Here is a 16,822-nt window from a genome sequence, read left to right on the forward strand (position 1 = left end):
CATTTTGCATCCTTGAAAAATGCCGTACTGTGAAAATACTCAGCCAGGGGAGTGCATGTGCATGTTTTTTTTAAGGAATTGCATGTAAAAACCCTCGCTCCTGAGGTGGGGAAGGAAAACTGTCACCTGTGACCCATTGCCTTTGCAGTGATAATGGCGTCATCACCTGGTGTAGGGCTGACATCTTGTCTGTGAGGGCATTCCTTTGATGGAACCAAAAGGCTATCACAGAGGCAAAAAAATAATCTATAGAGAGGTGGTTTTACTGCAAACCTGGCATTGCCTGGTTTTGGTTCACTGGAACAAAGTCACCATTCGGGTACAATATTATTTATTTTGAATATAAAACTTCCAGTCACTCTGCTGAGCACTTAAAAACATGGAAAAGGGGTTGCGCATTTTTTTTTTTTTTTTGCACCAAAAATAGGTGTATTAATTGGCATGCGGTGACAGTGTGGCTGCAGCTTTAGCAGAAAACTGCCCCAGGCTGATTGCTGTGCCCTGTCCATATCTGGTAGATCTTGTTTCCTGACTTTGAGCTGACAGGTGCTGTTTTTTGACAACACTTTCATTTGTTTGCATTTTCAAAAGACAAAGAGTCTTAACAGGATTACTGTTTCATAAACTTGGACTAGGATCGAATTGGGGTTTGGTGTCTGAAGGCAGTGCAGCCCTCAGGTATCAGTATAATTAACATGACTATTGTAAAGTCAATACATGTTGCTAGTACTGCTTCACTTGTTTGCTGTTTGGCTTTAATATTAAAGCAGAGATTGTATCTAATGAGCTGGGTCACGCTTATGGCAAGATGGGGAATAACACTTTTCTAGTGCTGTTCGCTAGCTGTTTATTCTCATTATGTTTTTTATTAGTTTCTTCTATTTTTTATTCTTCCACTCAAGCTAGGGTCTGCTTTGAGAACAGTTAAGAATCATCAGCCTGATGCTGTAATTCCTATGAAGGCTACTGGACTGGGAACTAAGAACTAATGTTTAATTAATGTTATGATGTGGTTTTAAGGAATGGATTTAACCACTGTCTAGTTTCCCTTTCCTGGGGCTTGTGTTGATCCAGTCCTGACTGCCCAGACATCCTGTTCATCACAACCCTGGCATTTGAATAAGGCAGGGGAGTTTGGGTATCATGGGACCCTTCCTAGCTAGCATACGTACTCAGGTGCCATTGACCATGGAGAACAGGCTTTGGAAATCTTGTGACATTTTAAAATTAAGCCTGAAATCCAGGTTGATGACCATACTGTTGTTCAGTGTTACTGATCAGTTTGTGTTATGTGTTGCCTTGCAAGGTCAAGTCTGACTGATCAGGAAAGGACTGCCTGAATTCAGGGTAACATGAAGTCTTCACCATAGCTGTCAGAGTTTTTTCTGTACCCTCCCTTTCCACGCTGCAGAGGGATAAGGAAGGGATGTACTGAGGCATTTCTGTGCTGCCAGGAGGCAGCAAAATTTTGAGCCTTCTGGGAGAAGAAGCAGCAGCCAGTACCTGGTGGCCTTTAATCAAGTGGAAATATGGGTGGACGGTTTTTCACTTGCAGCTGGTTTAAACTACACAGTAGTTTAAAGTAACCATTGATAAAATGGGGAGATAGATCTCAGTGTGAATATGTCCATTCTGGTGCAGAAAGTTGTTAGGCACAGAACTGAGATTTGCATCCCAGCCATTTTGAGGCACCGGAGTCCAGCAAAGGAACAGGGGTGTCATTCATCTAAGGGTGCTCTTTTGACCTTTGCTTTTGGTTGAGAAAATTGCATAGGGGATTGCAAACAAAATAAGAAATTGTGGTATAGTAAAGGTAATTTTTGAAGAGGTTAGTTGGTAAGACAGTTGTTCTATATAGTTGTTTGCTTCTGGAGAATGCTCATGATTTTTTGTAACATTTTGAACAGTCAGTTAATGGGCTCTAAATCTCTAGGATTTTATTGAGATAATTTAGAAATAGATTACTTAAATCCTGAGAGCATTAATTGCAAAATACATATTTCCATTAACTTCAAACTGGAACTAGTGTTAGTTATTTGTGACTTATGTAAAGACAACCATAGTAAAAAGGCCAAGTTATTGTTACAATTCCAGTTTGCTTGTGGTTTGTTTGGGTTTTTTTTAATAGTGCCTATTCAGATAGAAGGAATAAACATTGTGAAATGTGATGTAGGTATAAAGCCTGACATCTTATGCTTTTGTAAAATTGTGTCAGGCTTCTCCAGAGAATGTTAGTTGAATCAATAAGTCAGAACTAGAGGAGGCCTAAGGATAAGGCTGTCTTTTGCAGCCTAAAAATCGCTCTCGTGCGCACTCCACTTAAAAAACTAAAATAAAAATTTGCACAGTCAGATGTCCAGTCTTACCTGGTTTCCAAATGGATTGTGATTTAAAACTGAAAGCAGGGCAGCACCTGCACTATTTGACTACTTTAACGAAGTCCTGGGAGAATTATTTTCTAGGGAATTATATGACTTGAATAACGGGCCTGACTGGCTCTTTTACCCACTTCATATTTTTTATAATTCTGGTTATTTTTCCTGTTCGCAGCTTTCCTGAGCTGTTATCATCCTGTGATGCTGGTGATCTGCTGTGATAACAGATACAGCAAATAGTATAAGGGATGCAGAAAGAGGGTTGAAGTAGGGTATTATAAATGGCAGTGCTCTAATACTGTAGATTTCAGGGGTATAGTGCTTTACATCAGTGAAATTTAGACCTTGCCTGTCATCCCAACTGTTGCTTAGACTACAAATATTGTGGTTTTGGACTTTGAAGATAAGCCGATATTTTGCACTGGGAGCAAATAGTAAAAAGTCTTTAAATTGATAATTAGGCACCACAGTATATGAACAATACAAGTCCTGGTGAGTGATTCCTCAGTGATGGAATGGGCTTGCCCCAAGTACAGTGCAGCAGTGAAAAAAGCAGACAGAAGTGTGAAAGTACAGAAATCTCGATTTTTCTTTTTTTTTTTTGTTATTTTTTTATTTTTGAGGGGTATTTTTTGTTTGTTTGTTTGGGGGTTTTTTTGTTGTTGGTTAGGGGGTTTTTTGGGTGGTGGCAGTGGGATTTTTTTTTTTCCTTTTGAATCTTCATGTTGTAATCCACTATCTGTTTCTTCCACAACTCTGCTGGCAGAATGGTTGTGGAAGGGTGATGACGTCAGCTGCAGAAAAGGTGGTGGGGTTACTTCACATGGCATTTATTAATAGTTTAAGCTAACAGGACACTGGCAGCACCAAGGACTGACTAGAGGCAATGTCAGCTGTCAGCAGGAACAGCCTACCCCTGGCCTGGAGTGGCACCTCTGCACCAAAGCACAGCATTCAGAAACTGAGGTGGGTCAGTCGTAGGAACAGGTGTGTCTGCTCACCTGCTGCAGTGGTGGGCCATAGAGTGACTGCCTGTGTTTCACTGAGGACAAGCTCTTGTGATTTCAGTGAACAGAGCCTGTCTCTGGATATACGTTTCCTAGGAGAGAAGACTCGTTGTGATCATTTTTAATATGGCGGTGAATACCCAATTGCTCAATAACTTTTCTGATTTTACCTTTTGTACAAAATTTATAGTAAGCTATTAAAAAGAGTTTTTAACACATGCAAGGATTTAATTATGACCTTCTAAAAGAGGGGCCACAAGTGTCTTTGACCACAGCAAGTTACACAGGCCAAAGTATCTCATGAGTATATTTACTGTATGACATTGCCTGGAGTTCTGTCACGGACTGCTGTGTGAGTTACGTAGACATCAAAGGATAGAAGTGCTAGAAGCCTTCAAGAAGGTAAATTCAGGATGTTCACTGTCAGAGGTCCATAACTGGAGCTCCATAATAGCAGTACACAGAATGGTCCTTGGGCTTTTCTGTAGCCTTGCTGGTGTCAGACTTGGTCTTCTTTTGGGACCTGGGTTACTTGGAGAAGGAGGAAGAGTCCTGGTCGTAGTCAATGGTAGAAATGAGTCTACCATTTGGACAATGCACTCGTGAAATGGCTTTTGCTGCCTGTCTGCCTGTCCCTTTCCCTTGTCCTACCTGTTGGTGTTGCAGGTAACCCGAAGTACAATACGACACGCGCCACGTGTTCCTGGTGCCCTGAGTAGCAAAATAATTTGGTAAAGTTGCAAATCAATGCAGTGCTTTTCTAGAGCATTTATCTGGTTTATTTTGCATTACATAAAGAACAGCCATTAGATGGTTCTCATCCCTTTTGCATTAATCCAGCGGCACAAATACAGAGCTGCGGTTTGAGCACGTGGACCCCGTGCACTGCTCTCCTTATCTGCTCTCCAATCTTTGAGCTCTTACGTAATACGTTTAAGACTGGTTTTTGACTAATCTCTTTTGGGGTCTCATTTTGCATTCTTGATCTCCAGCAAGAAAGAACTGCTGTGCTCTTCTCTCGTGAAATCCTTTCCAGAAGGTGCACATTATCTACTACGAGACAGGGCAACGATGAGCATCAATTTCCACAGCAGAATAGAAGCCTGGATTACAAATTACTATTTAATCCTTTTTGCGTCAAAGGATATAATAATCCTTGTAAAATGTGCTCTAAGTCTTGTGCTTTGTGAGGTTAAGGGGCAAAAAGCGAAACAGGGAATCTCTTAAACAGCAAGACATAGTGAAACGCATGTGTCGCACATGAATTTCAGAATATATATTTAGTACTACATTTCAGCAGCTAAAAATAAAGGTGATGGGCTGGTACCTAGACTACTAGTTTTCATTTCTCCATATGCTTGCTGCTACTCTGCTAGAGTACAGTAAGTGTCTGTCATGAGTGTTGCCCGCTGAATTGCAATTAAGAATTTAGTCACAAAGTAAGCATTGCTCAAATTTGCTTCCCCCACTGCGAACATTTACGAAAACCAACAAATATAGAGGTCTCTTAAGACTGTGAGAAAATTTGTATTATGTTCTAAATCATCCTGTTTTGAGTGTCAAACAGTGTGATTCCATAAGGGAGAGAAAGGTAAATAAGGTTGGGAGGGATAAGGATTTAGTGTTGGAAATTGCAGACTGACAGCTGCACAATTTCCCGACCAGGCAGCTATTTTAAGAGGGGCAAAGTTTAATAACATAAAAAGTTTAGAAAATAAGTCCCACAGTGACGGGCCTACAGTCCTTTATTGTCACATTGAATCTGCTGTAACTTTGTTAGATAAAAAGAAAAACAGGATTAAGTTGTTTGAAACCAACAGCTTCACATGATTAGTTTATTCCATATTTGTATTACTGGCCTCTCTGCTAAATCAGGTGGGGCATATTGGATAGAATCTGTCCTTACTGCGTAGCAACCCACAGAGAGAACCTGAAAATAAGTGGTGACATATATGCAATATTACTAATGGAAGGAACAGGGTAAGCCGTTTGCCGTTATTTTTAATGCACTCTTACTTAGAACTGTACTAATAATGTAATATTCTGTATAGTCAAAATCCTAAAAAGAGAGTGGAACCAGATTAAAATAATAATCTCATATTAAAGAACACATTTAATTACTTGGTCATATAACTATTATTCCACAATAGGGTATTTTTGTGCCAGATGCTAATTATACGCTTCTAGTGTGACATTGCATAATGCGGTGTCCTTGCTGTCACAAACTGGTCATCTTGCAGGTGAAAACTGTGCAGTGCAGCAGCTGTTACAGAGACATTAAATGTTTGTGTTGTAAAAGGAGTCACACTTGTAGATTTTTTGGTTGCTCTCTTCTGTGATAAACTTAGAGAAAACAGGAATATTCCCTTAATCTATCTAGTTGTTATGTTATAATAAACCCGGAGTCAAATGTTTTGAAAAGAATTTTCATATTTTGTGCAAAATGAATAATTTATTTTTTTATTTGTTACAGAAAATGACATTTGATTGAAGAGCATAAGTCACCCTGGAAGAAGCTTCCCTATGAGCTTTACATGAGCAACCCTCTCCTATGAGGAGGAAGAGGAGGAGGATCCGTCAGCCTTCTTAGCTGTAAAATGGGGACTACAGGTGATGACATGGCAGCAGTGGAGCAGAATGCCTCCTTGAACCCTCTCTGCTTTGAGTGTGGCCAGCAACACTGGACAAGGGAGAACCATCTCTACAACTACCAAAACGAAGTGGACGATGACTTGGTCTGTCACATTTGCCTTCAGCCCTTGTTGCAGCCGTTGGACACTCCCTGTGGACACACTTTCTGCTACAAGTGCCTAAGGAACTTTCTGCAGGAGAAGGATTTCTGCCCGCTGGATCGAAAAAGACTCCATTTTAAACTCTGCAAAAAATCCAGCATCCTTGTTCATAAACTGTTAGACAAGCTATTTGTTTTGTGCCCCTTCTCTTCTGTGTGTCAGGAAGTCATGCAGCGATGTGACCTGGCGGCACATCTTAAAAACAGGTGAGCGGTACCAGTGCTTGCATTGCATGTTTCTTACACCCTACTATGCCAGTTTGTATAGCAGTAGAAATTGGTGGCAGGAGGGCGAGAGAGTTAGTGATGGCTTTTAAATTCCCTGTAGAAGACCCTAGGAAATGGTCAGTCTGTGACTATGTACAGCTAGAGCACTGGTAGTATATCACACCAGAAAATAGTGAAGACTGCTTGGATACAGCCATAGGGGGAATGACATGATTCATTAGGAGTCTGAAAAAAATTATTTGTCAAAAAAAAATAATAAATGAGGGTTGATTATGGTAGGGGAAAAAGGCTGAGGGAGGGGAAAAATTAGAGATGTGCAAAGTCTGTCTGCAAAGAGGGCAGAAATAATGCGATAGGAACAAAGAAGATTTAGTTCAGGTTTTAGGGAGAAAAGCTTTATAATGGTCTAACACCGGCAAAGATTGTTTATGTGGTGATTGTGCATTTCCCACTTTCAGATCATTTATGAACACGTTAAACTAACCTTTATCAGGAATTGTTATGTCAGAATTGATTCTGCTTTGAGATAGGCAGGTGGTCAGGGTACCTCTCACGACTGATGGGCCTCCTCTGCTTGCCCACAGTCTGGTCCAGCAACACTGGTGACCACCCAGGCAGAAAGGTTCATCTAGGAGGTGCATGGGCCTACCCCATGAACTTCTTTCCAAGTCTTGGTCTTTGTCCATTTGGAGACCATCTTTAGGTGAAGGGTGACGTTACAGAGGGAGATAAAGAGTCAGGTGCGGTGTGAGTGTGCATGCAGGCAAGTGCTCCACAGAGAAGGGAAAGAGGACAGCCACCACCTGCCTTGGAAACAGTTTGTTCACATTCGTATTTCCAGCATGCTGTCTTCCTGCTTCCCCACATCCTGAAGGCTTCTGGGGATTCAGAGCCTGGGAGGACCCTGGGCATACAGAACATTGAGCAGCTCTAGACGGTGATGAGCCTTGGATCTGTCTGGGTTTTGTTGGTTGTGGTAGTGCAGTGTCCATGTCAGTGAGGTATGGGGGCTAATGAAGAGCCTTTCCCTCTGTGTTTTTTTTCTTTTTTTATTTCTCCCTGAAGTTTCCATGTCAGCTTAGGCTCCTGCTTGTTTCCTTCTGGCAAGTAATTTCTGATCTATATGATTACTTGCAGGTGGTGAGAAGGCCTAATTGTTTGTTTCATTTATAACCCTAATATTAAAGCAATTTGATTTTAATAAAAGGCAAAATGCTAGCAAGACTACTGCTAAATATTTGATTCATCTTCTGGTTTCCCAGTGTCGTATCCCTCACCTCTTCAGTCCTTTTTACTTGGTTGACATCTCTTTGAATGATATCAGGGTTGTTTACAACAGAGTCACGTAATTTTTTTGTACATGGAACAGTGTGTGTGCCATCTTTAGGTATACATGAAATATTCATTTACTTAATGCAAAAGGTTATTATGAAATCTGAGTGAGCTGAATCACTAGCTTTTCCTGTTTGTCGGCTGGAAAAAAGCTTTCAGTTGCAGGAGGCTGCTCATTTTCAATTCCTTCTGTTGTCTTGGGATGCCGATACGCATTTTGAGTATATGGTGATTTACAGTTTTCAATTAAGTTTATTTGCAAACATCTGAACACCTGTAAATTATCATTGCTGCCATAAACGATGGCAGCAACTGCGTAGTTTGAATTTGATTCTGTATGGATTAGGGAATCCAGTAAAATTCTACTACTGATCATTACATTTAGGAAAGAAATATAAAATTCAATATTATTGTAATTGTCAGCATAGATTAATATAAACCAGTGTGAACAAGCCTTTACATGAGCTGGTTTGTTTTTCTAAGAAATGTGGTATGGTTTGTTACTTTTCACTACCTAAAAACCTTCACACTCGGGTTTTCTGGTGTTGTTTTAATCGGCTCCATTTGAGCATAAAACTGGAAGAAAATGTCATCATATCCACCAGGTGCCTCAGAGTGTAAGGTTACTGCAAGATGCTCCAACAAGGAGATGAGAGGCATGAGACACAAACTTCACAGTCACTAATTGCACTCCATGATACCTCGTTGCATAAAAAAAATATTCTTGATTTCTCAAACTCTGAGTTTCATTACATTCACTTGCAAACTGTAGTTTTCAAAGTTAAACACAATACACATAATCTGATTTTAAAGAAAAAACCCAGAAGTACGGTTTTTCACAGTCAGTTGGTACAGAAAATTTGTTAATGTTTAGTAAAGTAGGTGCCAATTTAATTTCCTAAGTATCAAAGGTAAATTGTGGTTCTTGTCTGCTCTGAAGCCACTTAACTCCGTGTAAGCTTCTCATGTCCTTGGGTGGGAGAGAAAAGTATGCAACAAAACCAGTCTTTTTTGATTTTCCTGAGTCTTCTCTGATTCACAAACCTAGTTAACTCCTAGTGCCTTGTTTTCTTCTTTTTTTTTTCCCTTTTTTTTTTTTTTTGTTGTTTTCCCTCTGGCAAAAGACAAACCAAGACCCAGACACTTAACTTTCCAGAGCAGCACCAGGTTTTACTTGGAATTGCAGTTGTAAATCTTGCCACCAGAATTACTGCTTAAGGTCACTTTGCTAGCAAAGTTTTATGAGCAATAGCAAAAGCATTTGTGTTGCTTCTCTGCAGTCTTTGCTTAAATACGCATCCTGCTTGGAAAATGATTTAGTGCAACTGGTTTGAGGTTATTTAGTGTGTTTACTTTTATCAAACCTCGAGAGTGGGCAGAAGGTGATGGCATAAGTTACAATGAATTCTTTCTTTATAGTAAGTAGTCAGTGAGCAAATATGTTTCTCAAGCTCCTACTGTTATTTCACAGAAATACCCTGTAAACTACATCTCAATTTTGTATGAAAGCTCTTTTTATCAGCAAAGAGGGATTGCTGCCAGTGTTCCAAGAAGTCAGCTTTTAAATGAGAAATATAGCAGATTTGGCTGCCAAAAAAAAAAAAAAAAAAAAAGAACAAAAAAACCCACCAAAAAACCAGAACAACAAAAATCCCAAACAAACAAAAAAAAACCAAAACCCACAATCAAACAAACAAACAAACCAAAAAAGACCATTTTTCTTCTCTGTCTGATATGAATTAAGAGAAATGGAAGATAAAAGCTATGCTTCATCACCATGCAGAACTGATGTTGAAGGGGGGAGAGGAAGAAGTCGATGAATATAAGCAGAAGCTTGTTTTACATACCGAGAACTGCCCTTCAGGTTTCCTGTTAAATAGCCAGCTTTAGCTGGTTGTTTTAGTATCATAGAATAGTTTGAGTTGAAATCTTACTCTTGAGCATCTTGATTCATGAAAGAAATAATTTTTACAAGTTTTAGAAAACATTCCCGCCTTTCTTGCTTCTAGCTAAGATATTCTGGCGTTGTAGGTAGATATGAAATGCAGTTCCTGTAAGACATGTTTCAGTCTCAATTCAGCCCTTACTTATGCAACTTGTTTTATGAGAATGGATTCCTGTACCCATACAATCTTCAAAGCTTGTTTTGATCACAAGATGCCCATCTGTGTACATAACTTGTTACAAGATTTAGTCCAAAATGTTCTTTATCCCAGATATTTGACAATAGCAGTATTGGTAACAGTGTGCACCTTTAGAGATTTATTGGCGCTTGTTAACTGTTACAACTGCTGTATGGTTCTGCTGTTTGTGAATAATACATTCCTACTGCTAATAAAAATCTTTTTTAAGTTGCAAGTGGAAGTCAAAAATCTCTTTATAGATGTGATTGAATACCAATACTGGGCTTTGCTGCTTGGTAGGAGGCATTCGGTGTTTAAAGACCTAAGAACTGGCATCCTGTGAATCAATGTCTCCACTGGACAACTACTTTCCTGGCAATGCAGTTGCACTATACCAAGTTGAAAGTCATAGTTTGTTACAATTAGTGATTAATTTGGGGAAGAATCTGGGGGGGGGGGTTCCTCTTTTTTGCCCCATACAGTACTGCACAAAAGGGATTCACTGAACTGAGTAGGTGTGCTCAGAAGGCTCTTTACGTTTCTTGATATTAGCCTTTGAAATGACAATTAAACAATATTGGCAAAAATAAACCTCAAATCTGTTTATGTTTTGTGTGATGACTTTCATCATCTGCCAGGTAAAAATGGGAGAATGTGTTCTGTGGAGGAGGGTAGAGGAGGACCTGGCTGTGGTTTAGAAGGCTTTGACAGAAATAGGACACTTCCAGGGCTGAGTTTTGTACTGTCCTGGTTTGATACAGTTTAAAAAAAATAAAATTGGAAGGTGTGCTTCGCCATCTCCACCAGGCCCTTCGGTTTCCTCAGGCCTTGTGAGCTGGCTCAATCAGAGCCTACAGCACAGTGGTTTGGTAGAAGATACCTAAAGGAGTACGTGGTTTGCTGAAGCAGTCTATAACACTGGACACTGCTGTCTAGGCTCAGTGGGATTGAAGCGTGGTCCTCTGACAGCGTCAGTTTTGAATAGTTCATTCCCCTCTTTGCTGAAAAATCCCCACTCCTATGGCAGAGCAGTTTAGGGACAGCAAGGATGTGCAGCTTGGGGTGCCTTTGTGCTAAATTCTTATGGAGCAGTGTGGGAGAGCATGTCTGTCAGAGCTCCCAGTAGACAAGAGATTTCCTCTGCAAGAGCATTTACCTCTTGCTGTGTTGCTGCAGAAGTGAGTGATGGTGGAGATTGTTCCTTTTTTTTTTTTTTCCCTGTTGCCAGAGTGGAGATCTGAGGAAGCATGAGGCTAAGCCATCAAGTTGAAGTATTTTAGAAATTTCGAGGGAAGCATTTGCATCTCTCCTTTTCTTGTTTTTTTGGGATTCTGGTTTTGAGGTTTGCGTTGTGAAATGGTCAATGTGAGAAATTTCCTGCTGAGTTTTACGTGGCTCTGGCCACGGAACAGATTTCTTAGCTGATCACCACTATATCAATGGTTTTATGTAGTAAATATTGCTTGGGCAAAATCAAGAAGTAGGGTTGTGTTTAATCATTAAAATCAGAAAATTTTTCACAAAGCATAACCTTTCAAATAATTTTCATCTTTTATGCTTGCACTTTTCTTCACTTTGAAGAACAAGATGACGAGCCGTTGCTCTGGGGAAAACCCTAAGAAATTTTTTCTGAAATGCGTCATGTTATTATGTGAACTGTCTCTAATGTATGTTTTTATGCATATTTCAGAGCATATTTGGGTTACCTTTTGCTATTCTTCAAAACATGGGGAAGAAAAAGCTCCAGGAAAACTTTATAGCACCTTCCAATAAATACCTACAAGGGCTACAAGAAAACTGGAGAGGGGTTTTTTGCAATGGCATGTAGTGATAGGTCAAGGAGGAATAACTTTAAACTGAAAGAGAGTAGATTTAGGTTAGATAATAGGAAAAAAATCTTTACTGTGAGGGTGGTGAGGCACTGGAACAGGTTGCCGAGGAAAAACTGCGGATTCCCCATCCCTGGAAGTGTTCAAGGCCAGGCTCGATGGGGCCCTGGGCAACCTGGTCCAGTGGAAGGTGTCAGTGTCCCTGCCCATGGCAGGGGGTTTTGAACTAGGTGAGCTTTGATATCCCTTCCAAACCAAACCATTCTATCATTCTGTGCATATTATGACTATGTATATATATAAATGATGTAATGATTTTTATGTATCTCTATATATATATCACTTTATGTATGTATAACATGGCTGGAGGTCACAAAAGCTAAGGTGTCTATTAACATTATTTGGACCTGAAAACTTTGTTATTAGGTTATCTTCAAAATCCTTCATGCTGAAACATTCTAACCATATATTATCAAATCCTCTTCACAGAATGTCAGAACAGCATTGTGATCCTCAAAATATTCTGGTTTAACAAGTTAGGATATGGTTACACTTCTGCTACCTTTAACTCTGTTAACTCATTTCTTCTCCCATTGCACAAATAAATAATTGCTTCTTTTGTTATAACAATCTGTCAAGTTCCCAAACAGTGAGTCCTTTCAAGAATGTGTTTCCTTTTTTTCTGATGCTGCTACAATGTGAGTGTTTTTAGGTCGTCAGCAGCTTCAGAAGCAGGAGCTTTAAGGACATCAAATACTGTAAGAAGTGATATATTAGACACTGGCAAAACTGTCACAGAGGCAGATTTAAGATTGGTGTCCTCATCTAATTATCTACACATAAACGCAAGACTATTCCATAAATGAAGGCTTTCCATGAATTCGCAACATTGTAGCCCTTCTTTCTTAAACATAAGCAAAAATAAATATTGCATTAAGAAGAATGGAAATTCACAAAAATGAGTTTATAGTGAAAAGTATCAAATGCTGAGGGAGGATTGTTACATAAGGAAAAGCAAAAAATTTTACCTCCTGTGTGAAGTCAGAGAAAACAGGAGATAGAAGGGGAATGAAACACCTTCTACTGGTCCAAGAGATGATGAGCAGAGCTGTTACTTTTGTTGAACTTCTCATACAAACTCGTAGAGAAGCGTAATTTTTTTTTAGTATTTTAACAATTAGTGCAATATGGGTAAAATTTTCATCTCTTTCCTCCCTCAACCCCAGGAAAATATGATGCTTACTAAGGTGAAAGAAGATTGCTTCAGTGGGTCTCCAAACCTGTCTTTGAAAGGGGCTTCTCTTATGTGGCTTTTTGTGCCAGACTTGTTTAGTCTTTTCAGCAAGGTTGTCTTCCAGAAACTGAAATGTACAGAATCCACCTTCTAGTGCAAGGTATCCCTGCCCATGGCAGAGGGGTGGAACTAGATGATCTTTAAGGCCTTTTCCAACCCAAAACATTCAATGATAACAAATGAAGTCCACATTCAGAAAGTGTTACAGCACATTTAGTTCATGGCCAAAAAAACTACATAGTAGACATTTGGGGGAAAAGGCAGTATTATCTTGGGGTTCTGTCCACTAAAACATATTTTGGCCTTAAAATTCAATGTGTTTAATATTTATTTTTATGATGAGTTTAAAGCGGTGGCTTTGAAGAAGGCTAATTCCGTTCAATGGAGTACTGAGGCATTTTGTGCTACAAACATGGCTGCAGCCTTGAAGTATGGTATAAACCTTGTCTTCACAGGTGTCCTGGGGCTTCTCATCGAAGGGTTGCTCTGGAGAGAAGGAAAACAAGCAAGCTGCAAGCAGAAGCGGAGGGCGAGAGTGGTGTCGGTGGGATGGAGCAGCCCAGCAGTTTATCTCCAGATGCAGATCAGGGAATAGTGCCAGCTGAGCAGAGCTTTACCTCGCCCGCCCTTCCCACATGGACAGACGAGTCCAGCATCGACAATCCACCTTTTGAGGAGAACACAGTAGCAGACAGTATGTCATCACTTATCTTCTCAAGTCTCTTTTATCAGATGTGGAAACATTTGTGGTGTCAGAGCTTGTCACTTACCAACTGCGAATGTGCATCTTCATCTTCGGCTCTTTTCTTTTGCAATTTCTGGAGAAATGTTACTGAGTTTTGGTTAAGTGTAAGTTTACAACTGGGATAAAGTCACAGGAAGGAAAGAAATATCTCGGTGTGAGTCAGATACCATGGTGATATGTATCATGTCATGGTCATGGTGCAGTAGTTCATGTTAATCTACTAGTAGGACTGGGCTCACAGTGAGATGGAAGGAGTGTAATTTCTGTAAAATTACAGAAGTCGTTTTCTAAGATAAGGTTTGTGTTTCCCTCTTCCTCCTTGCCCCCAACTGGATCAGCAACCTTCCTGCACATGGAGTGCTGTCCTGCTCGAGCAAAAAGGCAGCTGAGTTACTCCTGCATCCATCTGTACTGAATGAGCAGTAACACCTCTAGCATCTGGGATTTTAGAGAGGAAGTGCTGAGCCTTACCACAGAGGAAGGTCGTCCTGTCCCTGTCTTTCTCCTCTATATTTGCCATCCTTTGGCATTCCACTTTTCCTTCTTTAGTTGTCTCCATGTTTGCTTCAGAAATGGGCTTCTTCCCTTGACCTGGTAACTCAATAGCAGCTCCTAGTGCAATTGTGAAACCAGCTGACAAAGAGGTTACCGTGAAATAATCCCTAAAATACATTTTTATCGTCGTCACCAAATGCAAATCTGCAAGCAACCCAATGTATAAAATTTATTATAAGGGACAGGATCCAAAGGATTCAGGTATCCTTTTACAATCCAAATGACCCTATTTCAGGAAGCATGGATGCTACTAAGTCATTAGAGAGCTGTTTCTAACAAGCTAGGAGTTTCATCAACTAGTGGAACTAATCTATTTGCGCTTTAGTTTGTTGTTAAACCACTGCTTTGTGGCCTCTCTTACATTATCCTTTGGTGATTTGTTTTATTGAAAATGAATAAGTAGAAAGGATATTAATCATCTTTCTTTTTTAAAATAATTGGCAGCAAATCAACAGCCACCTGCCTTGCCTGAAGGAGAGATCACTACTATTGAAATTCATCGGTCCAATCCTTACATCGAATTAGGAATTAGCATAGTGGGTGGCAATGAAACACCTTTGATCAACATTGTCATTCAGGAGGTTTATCGAGATGGGATCATTGCCAGAGATGGAAGACTTCTTGCTGGAGACCAGATACTTCAAGTATGGAATCTAATTGTGTATTCTGTCTGCTTGCTTTCCATTCACTCCTTGCAGAACTGCTGTTAAAACGAGATGGGAGATTTTCCTTGTCAGACTATGTTGTGTCAGTGTTAGCATTGCAATTATCAGTTGGAAGGCAAATTAATATTCAGAGCGAAGCCTGTTGTTTTAGTAGTTTTGGCTATCATGCTTTATGTTGTTTCTCGGGCCAGTCCCTGGAATTTTTTCCTCCTTAGCATCTCTTATCAATGCTTAAAATACAAGGTTTTTTTCTGTTTTTAAATGTTGTGGGACTTGGTCCTTGTCTCAACTTTATGCATGCATTTTGAAGGAACCCAAAGTTATTTCTGGCTAACAAGTTGGCGTAAGTTGTTTGTATATAAAAAGCAATTTGTGGAATGTAAGGCTGGCTTCATCTAAACTGCTATTTTAATCTAACTTCACTGTTATCTTCCAAAAGCCTAGGCAGTTGACCTGCATCTTTCAATATGTATGAAAGAGTCAGTGATAGTCTTCAATGGCATGATTCAAAACAAGGTGCACTAAGTATTTTCAAAAAAAAGTAAAATTAAAATATAAGTTGGTTTTGACTGTGTATTTTTGTTATGGTTTTAAGTAACTACTACAGACAGTATAAAAAGATCAAATTCTTTTAATTTTGACGTTTTAATTTTTATGTTAGGGGAAGGGATTGTTTATAGGACACTTAAGAATGGCAGTAACTGAGTGCTGCATAAACAGGACAGTCCTCCAGCTTTTTTGTATTTTTAATCATTCCACCTGGAACAAATATATTACTGTCAATTCAAAAGTACTTCAGTAAAAATGATTGCTTTTGATCTGGCAGCCTAAGATCAGTACGAAAGTAGTATCAGCCTTCTTTATTTCACTGTTTTGAAATCAAGCTGATAGAAGTAGCTTAAATACAGTAGTTATGCTTGGAATGAAATCAGTTTGCACTTCAGAAAATAAAGTCCCTTTTGAGAAACATGCCTTTTTCCTCTCCTGGAGTGTTAGCATAGTGTCTGGCCAAGAAAACAACCCAAGAGGTTTCCAAAATGTTGTCTTTTCAACAAGTAATTGCAGACTCTGATTGAATGCTGCCTCATTTATTTTGATACTAAGGGCTCCACTTGGTTGACAGAATAGAGAGTTTGAGCTCCAGTGAAGCTTTGGAAATTCCTTCTGTTTGGGTAGGTGTCAATTACAGTTTCCAAGGCCATAAATGGCAGTACATTGACTGTAAATAGGAATTTACAAACTGCAGTGAATCTTCCCTGTCAACATGCTGGCAGTGGGGCTGTCAGATGCTAGGGGGGTTTCCCTGAGAGTCTTCCTGTCACGAGAAGGGAGAGGTACAGAGGTTAAAAGCCAAACTTTTTGGAAGTTACAATACCTTTATTTCTTTGAATTTACCTGTGCATGTGCTGAGCTGTTATATTAAAATGACCAGACTCATTCTCTGGCGTCTGTAGTTGGGTGCAGTTAGATGCAGCCCACCATGCATACTTTGGTTTGATATTTCTGAAAATGTCTTTTGAGACTTTTATGAGCAGTAAAGGTCTAAAAGAAAGCCAGAAAGGACTGTGAGGTGAAACTCAGCATTTTCCTGCCCGGTCAAATGAGAAGTATTACCCTTTTAAGATCTGTGGGAACAGCATTTTGTAGGAGCTACATAAAAGCTTATGTTGTCTGCAAGGTACAGATAGGTGCCTAACATTTTCAAAGTGCTCTACAAATTGTCTCTTTTTTATGCTGGACTGTGACTGTAATTCACATAAAACATGTCCTAATGAGAATCTCTTTCCCCAGGAAATGCTAAGGCTGTTTTATTCTGAAATTGTGAACTGCCTTGTAGAAAGAAGAATTACATTTTATTGCATGTATTTTTTGTGCCCT

At 39.6% G+C, this 16,822-nt stretch overlaps 1 protein-coding gene across 4 annotated transcripts in view; it reads left to right on the forward strand.

The window, feature by feature from the left end:
• Nucleotides 1-16,822, forward strand: part of LNX2 (ligand of numb-protein X 2) — a 57,501-nt gene that overhangs the window by 26,435 nt on the left and 14,244 nt on the right. For all 4 annotated transcript variants that reach the window (XM_027651847.1, XM_027651865.1, XM_027651860.1 and 1 more), the window contains exons 2-4: nucleotides 5,856-6,380; nucleotides 13,435-13,673; nucleotides 14,724-14,923. In XM_027651847.1, coding sequence (XP_027507648.1) covers nucleotides 5,980-6,380; nucleotides 13,435-13,673; nucleotides 14,724-14,923 — 840 coding nt within the window. In that variant the 5' untranslated portion in view covers nucleotides 5,856-5,979. The remainder of the gene's footprint in view (nucleotides 1-5,855; nucleotides 6,381-13,434; nucleotides 13,674-14,723; nucleotides 14,924-16,822) is intronic.

Source organism: Corapipo altera, unplaced genomic scaffold (assembly GCF_003945725.1).
Source record: "Corapipo altera isolate COAL_440 unplaced genomic scaffold, ASM394572v1 0, whole genome shotgun sequence".
NCBI classification, from domain to species: Eukaryota; Metazoa; Chordata; class Aves; order Passeriformes; family Pipridae; genus Corapipo; species Corapipo altera.